The sequence below is a fragment of the Lucilia sericata genome, unplaced genomic scaffold (genome assembly GCF_015586225.1).
Source record: "Lucilia sericata isolate MDLA Ls3-8-SP2 unplaced genomic scaffold, ASM1558622v1 Contig000573F_arrow, whole genome shotgun sequence".
Lineage (NCBI taxonomy): Eukaryota > Metazoa > Arthropoda > Insecta > Diptera > Calliphoridae > Lucilia > Lucilia sericata.
The window spans coordinates 209,094-223,871 of record NW_023994581.1 but is presented as its reverse complement, the minus strand read 5'-3'; the positions used below and the strand labels follow the sequence as shown (position 1 = coordinate 223,871).

At 32.4% G+C, this 14,778-nt stretch overlaps 1 protein-coding gene across 1 annotated transcript; it reads right to left on the bottom strand.

Annotated features, from left to right (window-relative positions):
- Nucleotides 1-1,606: 1,606 nt before the first annotated feature.
- LOC119606343 (angiotensin-converting enzyme-like) lies at nt 1,607-11,346 on the bottom strand. Its single transcript, XM_037959797.1, is given in 9 exon segments — nt 1,607-1,751; nt 1,825-1,997; nt 2,058-2,385; nt 2,388-2,412; nt 2,467-2,818; nt 2,881-3,244; nt 3,303-3,849; nt 3,912-3,965; nt 11,259-11,346. Coding segments are annotated over 8 exon segments (1,845 nt in total). The 5' UTR covers nt 3,951-3,965; nt 11,259-11,346; the 3' UTR covers nt 1,607-1,734.
- Between the last annotated feature and the right edge of the window lie 3,432 nt (nt 11,347-14,778).

Genomic DNA, 14,778 nt, shown 5'->3' with positions numbered 1-14,778 from the left:
GAACAGAACTAGAACAGAACTAGAACAGAACTAGAACAGAACTAGAACAGAACTAGAACAGAACTAGAACAGAACTAGAACAGAACTAGAACAGAACTAGAAAGAACTAGAACAGAACTAGAACAGAACTAGAACAGAACTAGAACAGAACTAGAACAGAACTAGAACAGAACTAGAACAGAACTAGAACAGAACTAGAACAGAACTAGAACAGAACTAGAACAGAACTAGAACAGAACTAGAACAGAACTAGAACAGAACTAGAACAGAACTAGAACAGAACTAGAACAGAACTAGAACAGAACTAGAACAGAACTAGAACAGAACTAGAACAGAACTAGAACAGAACTAGAACAGAACTAGAACAGAACTAGAACAGAACTAGAACAGAACTAGAACAGAACTAGAACAGAACTAGAACAGAACTAGAACAGAACTAGAACAGAACTAGAACAGAACTAGAACAGAACTAGAACAGAATTAGGACAGAATTAGAACTAGACAGAACTAGAACAGAACTAGAACAGAACTAGAACAGAACTAGAACAGAACTAGAACAGAACTAGAACAGAACTAGAACAGAACTAGAACAGAACTAGAACAGAACTAGAACAGAACTAGAACAGAACTAGAACAGAACTAGAACAGAACTTGAACAGAATTAGAACAAAACTAGAACATAACTAGAAGAGAACTAGAAGAGAACTAGAAGAGAACTAGAACAGAACTAGAACAGAACTAGAACAGAACTAGAACAGAACTAGAACAGAACTAGAACAGAACTAGAACAGAACTATAACACAACTAGAACAGAACTAGAACAGAACAGAACAGAACTAGAACAGAACTTGAACAGAACTAGAACAGAACTTGAACAGAACTAGAACAGAACTAGAACAGAACTAGAACAGAACTAGAACAGAACTAGAACAGAACTAGAACAGAACTAGAACAGAACTAGAACAGAACTAGAACAGAACTAGAACAGAACTAGAACTAGAACTAACAGAAGTAGAATAGCACTACAACTGAACTAGAACTGAATTAGAACTAAACTAGAACGCATCTAGAACTGAACTAGAACAGAACTAGAACAGAAGCAGAATAGCACTACAACTGAACTTGAACTGAATTAGAACTAAACTAGAGCGCATCTAGGACTGAACTAGAACTTAACTAGGTATAACTTAACTACTACTGAACTAGAAACTAAGACAAATCTACGCAATAATGAGCAAAAAGTTTATTTGTTTCGAGATAGTCTGAAGTTTTTACTCCTTTTTAGACTGTACATTACTAAGTAAGCTTGTTTAAGGCAGTCAGATGGTCATACAGACATAAGACTCAGACTCGACTCAGAATTGCATAGGGACCCAGTATATATATACTTCGTTGGTTCTCAGATAAATATATCTTGATGTTACACACTGAGTTTCAAACTTATATATGCCCCCTATCAGCACTGATGCTGGTGGAGTGTATAATAATGATGTCGTAACTTCGCGTGTATTGCACTCCCCTAATCTACAGAAAACAGATGTAATTTGAAACTACTTAATCGTTTTTTTAATTTTAAAATTCTTTTAAAAAATTTTAACAACTAAAAGTTTTTTTTGAATTTCTTTTTATTTTAATACTGTTTTTTTTAATAACAAAAATGTATACTTTAAGTGCTTAATAAAATCTTTAAATAGTTTAAAATAGTTTGGAAGTTAAGACTACCACGTGAGGAAATTATGCTGAAACACATTCTGCAAAAAAAAAGAACAAAAACAAAATTAGTTTCTATCTCTAACAAAAAGATCAAGAACAAATAAAACTTACTATCCGATTTGGTCCAACCAATATGAACATTATTCTTCTTGTTTTCAGCTTCCAACCAGACACGCAAAGGTTCGAAATATTCAGCAATAGCCTTGCCAGTCATAGTGCGTTCACCATTGAAAGCTTCCAATGCATCAGGCCAGGGTTTGGAGGCACCCATGGACAACATTTTTCTGCAAAAAAAGAAAAAATATTAGCATTTCTTTAGACCTTAAACTAAATGGTCCACTTACTCGAAAGCTTCACCAGCAGCCAAGCTACCATAGATATCACAGTTATCCAAAGGCAATTCAGGATTGGTGGGATCATATTGACCGGCCTTAATGCAAGCAGACTTATAGAATTGGAATTGAATGATGAAGGAGACCAAATATCTCAAATATTCAACATCAGCAGAGACGTGGTATTTGGCGGGGGCATCAAAGTCAGATTCATTACGTACTACTGGAGGTTCAATGCCAGAGTATTCTTCACGCAATTTCCAGAAGGCACAATTCCAGTTGGACTTGTCTACTTGACCGCGGAACAAAGCCCAACGGTATTTATCCATGGTGAAGGCAAAGGCAAGAAGACGATCTTATCCAAGGCCTGACAAAAGATATATTAAGAAATGTTTCGGATCATTTAAGGGTAAATACTTACAGTCAAGAACAATTGATTGATGCGAGCTTCATCATCACGCACATAGTCCTTCAACAAACCAACACGTTCCAAATGTTTGGGAGTAGAGACAGACAAAGACAAAACATCACCAACAGCTTCATGGAAACCAGGATTGGCACCAGTACGATAGACGAAAGGTTGATGTTGGTATTGCAAGAAATATTGAATGTGACCCAATTCGTGGTGAACAGTGAAGAATTGATCTTGAGTAACACGAGTGCATTGCTTAATGCGCACATCATCGACCAAATAGAAGTCCCAAGCAGAAGCATGACAAACCAAATCACGACCATCGGTGGGTTTCTCCAAGATACTCTTGTCCCAGAAGTCCCTGTAAAAATAAATTTTAAACTGAAGACTATTGCAAACCGGTAAAGTGTCAACCAAACTTACTGAGGCAATTTCTTCAAACCCATGGAGGTAAAGAAATCATCACCCATTTGGAACATTTTCAAGGGTGTATAACCTTGTTTAACCATTTCGTTGCTAACATCAATCAAAGGCTTCTCAGGGAAGGGTGAAACAATATCGGCAATTTCAGACCATTGTTGAGCCCACATATTACCCAGTAAATGCATAGGAATAGGACCAGTTTCGGAAACAACATCATCACCATAGTGTTGACGCAAACGATAGCGCACATAACCATGAACTTGATGGTACAAAGGTTTAATATCTTCGAAAATATCTTCCAATTGTTGTTCAATGGTATCGTCCTCATATTCAGCCAACCACATTTCTGCGCCAGATTTGTATTCTAGAATTAAAAGTGAAATGGTTAAAGACCATTAAAGACAAATTTGCTTCCTACTCACCATTCAATTTAGCAGCCTTGGTATTCAATTCAATATATTTCTCGAAAGCGGTACGTGTGGGAGCACCAGCCTTATCGTAAAACTCACGCCAGTAGTATTTCAATTCCTCGGGATCACGGCTCTTGGTAATAACCTCTTCGATTTCAGGATCCAAAGACAAATCACACTTGGTCTCGTCCTTATAATCACAAACGCGTACCTTGGCAAAGTTCGATTCCATAGAAGACAAAGTATTCAATAGCTCAGCATAATCTTCTTCGGATAAAGCAGCATAACCCAATTTAGACAACATTTTGAATTGACGTTTCAAATCGTCCGATTGGTAGGTGCGCCAATTGAACTTTTGAATATCCAGGGAAACTTCCTTCATGTACTTGGCTACTTCGGCGGAAATTTCATTCTTCTTGCGTTCATTTTCATCGGTTATATTAGAACCATAAGCCCAAGAGGCCTCAGTCTCCAAGTTGGTACGTTTGGCGATTTCAGCATTAAGGTTCTTAAGGTATTCAGCAGCTGTGATTTCCTCTTTGACGCCACAGTGGCAAAGCTGTACAGAAAATAATACATTATTACAATGGATTTGGAACAACTGGTTAAAAACAAACTTACCGCCAAACTGGCCAATAATGTAACAACAAATAATTGCATGTTAATGTTAAGACTCTGTAAGGAAATTAATTTAAAAAATTTTAATTAATTAAATGTCAGTTTATTTTAATGTTAAAGTGCAGTAAAGTTTTATAGTACAAAAAAGTTTTAATTACTTTATCTATTGCATTTGTATTATCTTAAAGTTTAATTAATTTTAAGTGGAACATTTTAGGAATGTGGGAAATTAGCAACTTATACTTATCGCTTTTAAATGACATGTGCAAGATTTAACGAGTGCGAGATAATTAATCAAGTGCCTAATATTGCTTTAAACTTTATAAACTAAAAGAGTTTTGGAACTGAAGTAATAAGGAACTAGAACAGAACTAGAACTAGAATAGAACTAGAACAGAACTAGAACAGAACTAGAACAGAACTAAAACAGAACTAGAACAGAACTAGAACAGAACTAGAACAGAACTAGAACAGAACTAGAACAGAACTAGAACAGAACTAGAACAGAACTAGAACAGAAACAGAAATAGAACAGAATTAGAACAGAACAGAACAGAACTAGAACAGAACTAGAACAGAACTAGAACAAAACTAGAACAGAACTAGAACAGAACTAGAACAGAACTAGAACAGAACTAGAACAGAACTAGAACAGAACTAGAACAGAACTAGAACAGAACTAGAACAGAACTAGAACAGAACTAGAACAGAACTAGAACAGAACTAGAACAGAACTAGAACAGAACTAGAACAGAACTAGAACAGAACTAGAACAGAAGTAGAACAGAACTAGAACAGAACTAGAACAGAACTAGAACAGAACTAGAACAGAACTAGAACAGAACTAGATCATAACTAGAACAGAACTAGAACAGAACTAGAACAGAACTAGAACAAGAACAGAACTAAACAGAACATAACTAGAACAGAACTAGAACAGAACTAGAACAGAACTAGAAACAGAACTAAAACAGAACTAGAACAGAACTAGTACAGAACTAGAACAGAACTAGAACAGAACTAGAACAGAACTAGAACAGAACTAGAACAGAACTAGAACAGAACTAGAACAGAACTAGAACAGAACTAGAACAGAACTAGAACAGAACTAGAACAGAACTAGAACAGAACTAGAACAGAACTAGACAGAACTAGAACAGAACTAGAACAGAACTAGAACAGAACTAGAACAGAACTAGAACAGAACTAGAACAGAACTAGAACAGAACTAGAACAGAACTAGAACAGAACTAGAACAGAACTAGAACAGAACTAGAACAGAACTAGAACAGAACTAGAACTAGAACAGAACTAGAACAGAACTAGAACAGAACTAGAACAGAACTAGAACAGAACTAGAACAGAACTAGACTAGAACAGAACTAGAACAGAACTAGAACAGAACTAGAACAGAACTAGAACTAGAAACTAGAACTAGAACTAGAACTAGAACTAGAACAGAACTAGAACAGAACTAGAACAGAACTAGAACAGAACTAGAACAGAACTAGAACAGAACTAGAACAGAACTAGAACAGAACTAGGAACAGAACTAGAACAGAACTGGAACAGAACTAGAACAGAACTAGAACAGAACTAGAACAGAACTAGAACAGAACTAGAACAGAACTAGAACAGAACTAGAACAGAACTAGAACAGAACTAGAACAGAACTAGAACAGAACTAGAACAGAACTAGAACAACAGAACTAGAACAGAACTAGAACAGAACAGAACTAGAACAGAACTAGAACAGAACTAGAACAGAACTAGAACAGAACAGAACTAGAACAGAACTAGAACAGAACTAGAACAGAACTAGAACAGAACTAGAACAGAACTAGAACAGAACTAGAACAGAACTAGAACAGAACTAGAACAGAACAGAACTAGAACAGAACTAGAACAGAACTAGAACAGAACTAGAACAGAACTAGAACAGAACTAGAACAGAACTAGAACAGAACTAGAACAGAACAGAACTAGAACAGAACTAGAACAGAACAGAACTAGAACAGAACTAGAACAGAACTAGAACAGAACTAGAACAGAACTAGAACAGAACTAGAACAGAACTAGAACAGAACTAGAACAGAACTAGAACAGAACTAGAACAGAACTAGAACAGAACTAGAACAGAACTAGAACAGAACTAGAACAGAACTAGAACTAGAACAGAACTAGAACAGAACTAGAACAGAACTAGAACAGAACTAGAACAGAACTAGAACAGAACTAGAACAGAACTAGAACAGAACTAGAACAGAACTAGAACTAGAACTAGAACAGAACTAGAACAGAACTAGAATAGAACTAGAATAGAACTAGAATAGAACTAGAGCAGAACTAGCTAGAACAGAACTAGCTAGAACAGAACTAGAACAGAACTAGAACTAGAACAGAACTAGAACAGAACTAGAACAGAACTAGAACAGAACTAGAACAGAACTAGAACAGAACTAGAACAGAACTAGAACAGAACTAGAACAGAACTATAACAGAACTGGAACAGAACTAGAACAGAACTGGAACAGAACTAGAACAGAACTAGAACAGAACTAGAACAGAACTAGAACAGAACTAGAACAGAACTAGAACAGAACTAGAACAGAACTAGAACAGAACTAGAACAGAACTAGAACAGAACTAGAACAGAACTAGAACAGAACTAGAACAGAACTAGAACAGAACTAGAACAGAACTAGAACAGAACTAGAACAGAACTAGAACAGAACTAGAACAGAACTAGAACAGAACAGAACTAGAACAGAACTAGAACAGAACTAGAACAGAACTAGAACAGAACTAGAACAGAACTAGAACAGAACTAGAACAGAACAGAACTAGAACAGAACTAGAACAGAACTAGAACAGAACTAGAACAGAGCTAGAACAGAACTAAAACTAGAACAGAACTAGAACTGAACTAAACCAGAATTAAATTTGATTCTAGATCAAAACCTTTCTATTTTGGTTTATTTTGTCGCAATTTTTAATTTTTGGGAATTTGTTTCAAATTTAAGAGAGAAAGTTTCTATTTATAAATTCTGTTCAAATCTTAGAAACTGTATCTTAAGTACCAAATAATTGACTTACTTTCAAATGCTAAGCATACATTGCACTCTTTAGCTTATAAATAATTTATTATTGCAAAAAAAATTGAAGTCAATGTTTTTACGCGAAACCAAAAAAAAAATGTATAACAAAAGTTGATTAAACCAATAAATAAAACAAAATACAATACGAAAAATAAAAATAAAAAAGTTTTTTAAACCAAGTTTAGAACTTTATACAGAAATTCAATGTCATTTTAGACCTCAATGAGGTTTTAGTTGTTTCATACCATTTTTTGCAGAATAAACAAAATTAAGAATTTTAAACACGTGAATATTTTTGAAAAAAAAAATATAAACAAAAAGAGACACAACAAATAAATAAAATTAAATAAAAATGGTCAAGCTTGAATTGAATACCAATTATGGCCGTTAAAAATAAATCGTATTACGGCGATTAAAATCTGAAAAAAAATTAATAGCTTTTTGTGATTATAAAGTTAACAAATTATATTTAATTGAATTAATTTATATTAAACAATTTCTATGTAATTTTTTAAATGACTTTTATACAATAAACCTCAAGCCCCCTTTAGAAATTTATATGGAATTGAAGGTTCTTCCCCTCGGCTTAAAATTAAGAGGAAATTGTTTAAAAGGAATTGTTTTCAAAATGGAGTAATTAATTTTATATAAAATATAAATTATCTTTTTATGAGCTTGATTTACAATTTAATAAAATTTCTTCTTTTTACTTTCTTTTTATTAAAATAATCAATTTCATTTTTTTTCTCAATTGGCCTTTCATTAAGATTTCTTTTTTTTTTGAAAATTGATAAGATTGCCCTGCTACTGGTTTTAAATACAAATTTTCTTTTTTAATTTAAAGATAATAAATAGTTTTTTATTAATTTATGATCGTCAACTAAGACGTGTGTTTTCTTTTCATTTTAATCTTATCGATCGTTGAAATATCATAAATATTTAGAGAGCTATTGTAAATATTGTCAATGAATGAGTTTTCAATATTCTTCAATTACTTTAAAAAGAACTTGTTATTTCTGGAATTATGATTTTGCTGATTTTTGTCCAGAAAAGAGAGAGAGAGCTATTTAATTGATAAGCTGGGTTTTTCCTGGTATTTCTCAAAGTCCATCCAGTATTTTTCCTCAAATTTTCAATGATCTTTTACCGCAAGGATAAGGAAATTAAAATATGATAAGCTCTTAACGTTCATCTAAATTTTAGGATCGAAAAAGCCTTTTGCACTCTCTCTCACTACCTCTCAGCGCCATCTTAATATCCATATTTAAAAGATCGGAATTCTAGATAACAAGATAATATTAATAATTTATTGTCAGAGAGTGAAAGTTAAACTCTCTGGTAGGTTTTATTTCTTTTATACTGACGATCGTTGGAAATCTGATCTATCATGTTTTGATCTTTTATTTTGACCGATCTGTCATGTCTTGACGATTTATTCTGTCCGATCTTGTCTTGTATTATTATGTTTTTCTGTTGATCGTTTAAACTGATCATTTATTTAGCTGATCATATGAATTTTTATCATTTGAACTACAAACTATCATGACTTAATTATTTATTCAACTGATCGTATGAATTTTCAGCATTTGAACTACGATCTATCATGTACTGATCATTTACTTAGCTGATCGTATGTAATTTAATCATTAGAACTGTGATCTATCGTTTATTATCATGATAGTGTAGGCTACAGTCTGCTAAGTTTTGATCACTTATTCTGAGGATAAAGGAACTACAGTCTGTTATCTTACAAGGTCTTCCTGATCGTTTTTATTCCGTTTTCTTTATGTCTTAGTAATTTATATTGATGATATTTTCAACTACAATCTACTAGGACATGATGACTTATAGTAAATATCGTTTGAACTACCATCTGTTTACTAATGATCATTTATACTGATCATCGTTTAAACTACAATCTACAAGTTCTGGATGATCATTTGTATACCGATCTGTCATGTCTTGATGATTTATACTGATGATCTTTTCAACTACAATCTGCTAGGACATGATCGCTAATAGTAACTATCGTTTAAAGTACGATCTGTTAACTTGTGATCATTTTTGCTAATCGTCATTTAAACTAAAATCTGTCAGCTCTTAATGATCGTTTGTATTCGATGATCACTTATTTATTTATGCTGATCAATATTTAAACTACAATCTACAAGGTCTTAATGATTGTGATTGTATTCGATCGATCATATCTTGATAATTTATGCTGATGATCTTTTCAACTACAATCTGATAGGACATGATCACTAATAGTAACTATCGTTTAAAGTACGATCATTTATACGATCACGAGTTTAATTTATGCTGATCATCAATTAAACTAAATGATCTGCCAGCTCTTGATGATCGTTTGTATTCGATGATCACTTATAGTAACTATCGTTTAAAGTGCGATCTGTTAACTAATGATCATTTATACTGATCATCGTTTAACCGACAATCTACAGGATTTTGATGATCGTTTGTATTTCGATCTTTCATGTCTTGATGATTTATTTTGATAATATTTTTAAATACAATCTGTTGGTCACTTCTTCTAGTGATTGTTTGAACTCCAATCTGTCTTGGTTTAGCACTTATTGATTATTAACTCTGAAAAACGTTCTAACTGCGATCTCTTTTGTCATGATCATTTATTCAAAAAACCATTTGAACTGCTCTATCTGTCATGTATTGGTGAATTATTTTGACGATTGAATTTAAACTAAAATTTGTCATAATCTGATCATTTATTGTGATGACTTTTCATTTATTTTTTGAAGATCGTCATCTCATGTCATGTATTGATCATTTATTGTCGTAGTCCTTTAAACGAAAGATATGTCATGTCTTGATCACTTTTTCTGATCAATCTATCATGTCTGATGATCGTTTCAACTCCTACCTATCATATCTTGATCGTGTGAACAACAATCAAGACTTTTCATTTATTTTTTTGAAGATCATCATCTCATGTTCTATTTTGATCACATATGGCTTCATAAATTATTTTGATGATCGAGTTTGAACTAAAATTGATCAAGTCATGAGAACTTAAACAAAGAATATGCCACGTTTTGATAATCTGATGATCGTTTCAACTCCTACCTATCATACTTATCTTGTACAACAATCAAGATTTTTCATTTAGTTTTTAAAGATCGTCATCTTATGAAGATGGTGGTTCAATTTACGATCAAGTCTTAATCATTTATTTTGATGAGAATTTTAAGTACGATCTGTCCTATTTTGATCACATATGGCCTCATGAAAATTTATTATGATGATCGCTTAAACAAAAAATATGCCACATCTTGATCACTTTTTCTGATAGATCCAACATGTCTCTCTATCATATATTGATCAATTATTCCCGTGATCGTTTGAACAACAATAAAGACTTTTCATTTATTATTTGAAGATCGTTTATATTGATGAGAGTTGGAACTACGATCTGCCATTGTTTAATCATTTTTTCCGAAGATCGTTTGAACTCCGAACTGTCATGTTTTCATCATTATTCCAACAACGAACCTTTGATTTACTTATTCTAATGATCGTTTGAACTCCTATCTTTCATATAGTGATCGTTAGTTGTGATGATCGTTTTACTGTCAGGTTTTGCTAATTTATTCTGATGGTTTTCAAGTCTTGATCATTTATTTTGATGAAAATTTAAACTAAGATCTGTCATATTTTGATTATTTGTAACGAAGATCGTTTGAACTCCAAACTGTTCTATATTCATCACTTATTCTAATTATTGAACTCTAATATGTCACGCAGTGATCATTTATTCCACGCTGAATAACTTTTTAATTTCTCAATAGATCAGTTTTTGTTTCACTAGATCGTCGATCAGAAACTGTGATCAGTCCCACTGTCATTAAAAACAATAATAACAAAGTTATTATTTATTTGTTTTGTGAAAAATTATACTACAATTTTGTTATTGTTCTTTTTATTATTATCAACAATCTTTAAACAATTAAAATAAATTATGTAGAGAGAAACTTTACTTTTGCACATTAATGCATCACTAGTATATGATGAACTACTTTTTCAAAAAAATCACAAACAATTTAATAAAATTAACTAGAACAATTCTAGACATTAAATACTCAAAACCTAAAAAGTTTTAAAATTCTTTTAAAACTGTATTTGTTTTAAACATTTTTCGAAATTTTCACTTTTTTAAAGTTCAATTAAATTACGTTCACAATATGTATATAATTTATTCATCTTAATTAACACTTACGATCGTCAGTCTTAAAAACTCTTATAATTAAATCAAACTTGCGCTACTACGTACAAAGTGCGCCCACTGATCAACGCACAAAAACTGAATTTTTCTAAACAATCGATGTGTTATTTATACAAAATATACTAAAACTCAATCACATAAAACGATCGCACAATAGAACAAATATCACTGGGAGAGTTATCTCCATTTATGCTCTTGTAATGCTCTTTGCTTTTGATTGGTTTTCTATTGTATGGTAAAAACAACAAATAATTCTTTATTATCAATTGAAAATCTATTTAGAAAATATGAAAAGAAAAGATCGTTGATATTGGTAGAGTTCGTGAGAGAAAGATCATTTTCGTTCTCTGCGACTACCTGTTCGTTTTTTGTTTTTATTAAATTACTTTTTCTTGTTCTATTAGGTATTTGACATGTTGTAAATATTAATGGATAGATAAGTATGCTTTTAGTTCGAACAGGTAAAAATCATGACAATTTAATCCTCAGGAAGAAAGCTATGAAATAGTAAGGGTGTTCACTTATTCATTATAAAAGTGATCACAGATTTTCATTGTTTTGTCCCTAGCTCTTCTAGTTTAGCCAGAAAATGGACTTTTATGTTTTCACTCAAAAATCAAGTTTTCTTAGAAAATAAAAGTGATCACAGATTTTCATTGTTTTGGCCCTAGCTCTTCTAGTTTAGCCAGAAAATGGACTTTTATGTTTTCACTCAAAAATCGATTTTTCTTAGGAATTAAAAGTGATCACAGATTTTAATTGTTTTGGCCCTAGCTCTTCTAGTTTAGCCAGAAAACGGACCTTTAAGTTTTTACTCATTGTTTTGGCCCTAGCTCTTCTAGTTTGGCCAGAAAATGGACTTTTATGTTTTCACTCAAAAATCGAGTTTTCATAGGAATTAAGTGTGATCACAGATTTTCATTATTTTGGCCCTAGCTCTTCTAGTTTAGTCAGAAAATGGACTTTTATGTTTTCACTCAAAAAATCGAGTTTTCTTAGAATATAAAAGTGATCACAGATTTTCATTATTTTGGCCCTAGCTCTTCTAGTTTAGCCAGAAAATGGACTTTTATGTTTTCACTCAAAAATCGATTTTTCTTAGGAATTAAAAGTGATCACAGATTTTAATTGTTTTGGCCCTAGCTCTTCTAGTTTAGCCAGAAAATGGACTTTTATGTTTTCAATCAAAATCGAGTTTTCTTACAAAAAAAAAAATGATCACAGATTTTCATTGTTTTGGCCCTAGCTCTTCTAGTTTAGCCAGAAAATGGACTTTTATGTTTTCACTCAAAAATCGAGTTTTCTTAGGAATTAAATGTGATCACAGATTTTCATTGTTTTAGCCCTATCTCTTCTAGTTTAGCCAGAAAATGGACTTTTATGTTTTCACTCAAAAACCGAGTTTTCTTAGGAATTAAAAGTGATCACAGATTATCATTGTTTTGGCCCTAGCTCTTCTAGTTTAGCCAGAAAATGGACTTTTGTGTTTTCACTCAAAAATCAAGTTTTCTTAGAATATAAAAGTGATCACAGATTTTCATTGTTTTGGCCCTAGCTCTTCTAGTTTAGCCAGAAAATGGACTTTTATGTTTTCACTCAAAAATCGAGTTTTCTTAGGAATTAAAAGTGATCACAGATTTTAATTGTTTTGGCCCTAGCTTTTCTAGTTTAGTCAGAAAATGGACTTTTATGTTTTCACTCAAAAACTGAGTTTTCTTACGAATTAAAAGTGATCACAGATTTTCATTGTTTTGGCCCTAGCTCTTCTAGTTTGGCCAGAAAATGGACTTTTATGTTTTCACTCAAAACTCATTTTTCTTAGGAATTAAAAGTGATCACAGATTTTCGTTGTTTTGGCCCTAGCTCTTCTAGTTTAGCCAGAAAATGGACTTTTATGTTTTCACTCAAAAATCGAGTTTTCTTACAAAAAAAAATTGATCACAGATTTTCATTGTTTTGGCCCTAGCTCTTCTAGTTTAGCCAGAAAATGGACTTTTATGTTTTCACTAAAAAATCGAGTTTTCTTAGGAATTAAAAGTGATCACAGATTTTCATTGTTTTGGCCCTAGCTCTTCTAGTTTGGCCAGAAAATGGACTTTTATGTTCTCACTCAAAAATCGAGTTTTCTTCTAGTTTAGCCAGAAAATGGACTTTTATGTTTTCACTCAAAAATCGAGTTTTCTTAGAATTTAAAAGTGATCACAGATTTTAATTGTTTTTACCCTAGCTCTTCTAGTTTAGCCAGAAAATGGACTTTTATGTTTTCACTCAAAAATCAAGTTTTCTTAGAAAAAAAAAGTGATCACAGATTTTCATTGTTTTGGCCCTAGCTCTTCTAGTTTGGCCAGAAAGTGGACTTTTATGTTTTCACTCAAAAATCGAGTTTTCTTAGAATATAAAAGTGATCACAGGTTTTCATTGTTTTGGGCCTAGCTCTTCTAGTTTAGCCAGAAAATGGACTTTTATGTTTTCACTCAAAAATCGATTTTTCTTAGGAATTAAAAGTGATCACAGATTATCATTGTTTTGGCCCTAGCTCTTCTAGTTTAGCCAGAAAATGGACTTTTATTTTTTCACTCAAAAATCAAGTTTTCTTAGAATATAAAAGTGATCACAGATTTTCATTGTTTTGGGCCTAGCTCTTCTAGTTTAGCCAGAAAATGGACTTTTATGTTTTCACTCAAAAATCGATTTTTCTTAGGAATTAAAAGTGATCACAGATTATCATTGTTTTGGCCCTAGCTCTTCTAGTTTAGCCAGAAAATGGACTTTTATTTTTTCACTCAAAAATCAAGTTTTCTTAGAAAATAAAAGTGATCACAGATTATCATTGTTTTGGCCCTAGCTGTTCTAGTTTAGCCAGAAAATGGACTTTTATGTTTTCACTCAAAAACCGAGTTTTCTTAGGAATTAAAAGTGATCACAGATTATCATTGTTTTGGCCCTAGCTCTTCTAGTTTAGCCAGAAAATGGACTTTTATGTTTTCACTCAAAAACCGAGTTTTCTTAGAATATAAAAGTGATCACAGATTTTCATTGTTTTGGGCCTAGCTCTTCTAGTTTAGCCAGAAAATGGACTTTTATGTTTTCACTCAAAAATCGATTTTTCTTAGGAATTAAAAGTGATCACAGATTATCATTGTTTTGGCCCTAGCTCTTCTAGTTTAGCCAGAAAATGGACTTTTATTTTTTCACTCAAAAATCAAGTTTTCTTAGAAAATAAAAGTGATCACAGATTATCATTGTTTTGGCCCTAGCTGTTCTAGTTTAGCCAGAAAATGGACTTTTATGTTTTCACTCAAAAACCGAGTTTTCTTAGGAATTAAAAGTGATCACAGATTATCATTGTTTTGGCCCTAGCTCTTCTAGTTTGGCCAGAAAATGGACTTTTATGTTTTCACTCAAAAACTGAGTTTTCTTACGAATTAAAAGTGATCACAGATTTTCACTGTTTTGGCCCTAGCTCTTCTAGTTTGGCCAGAAAATGGACTTTTATGTTTTCACTCAAAAATCG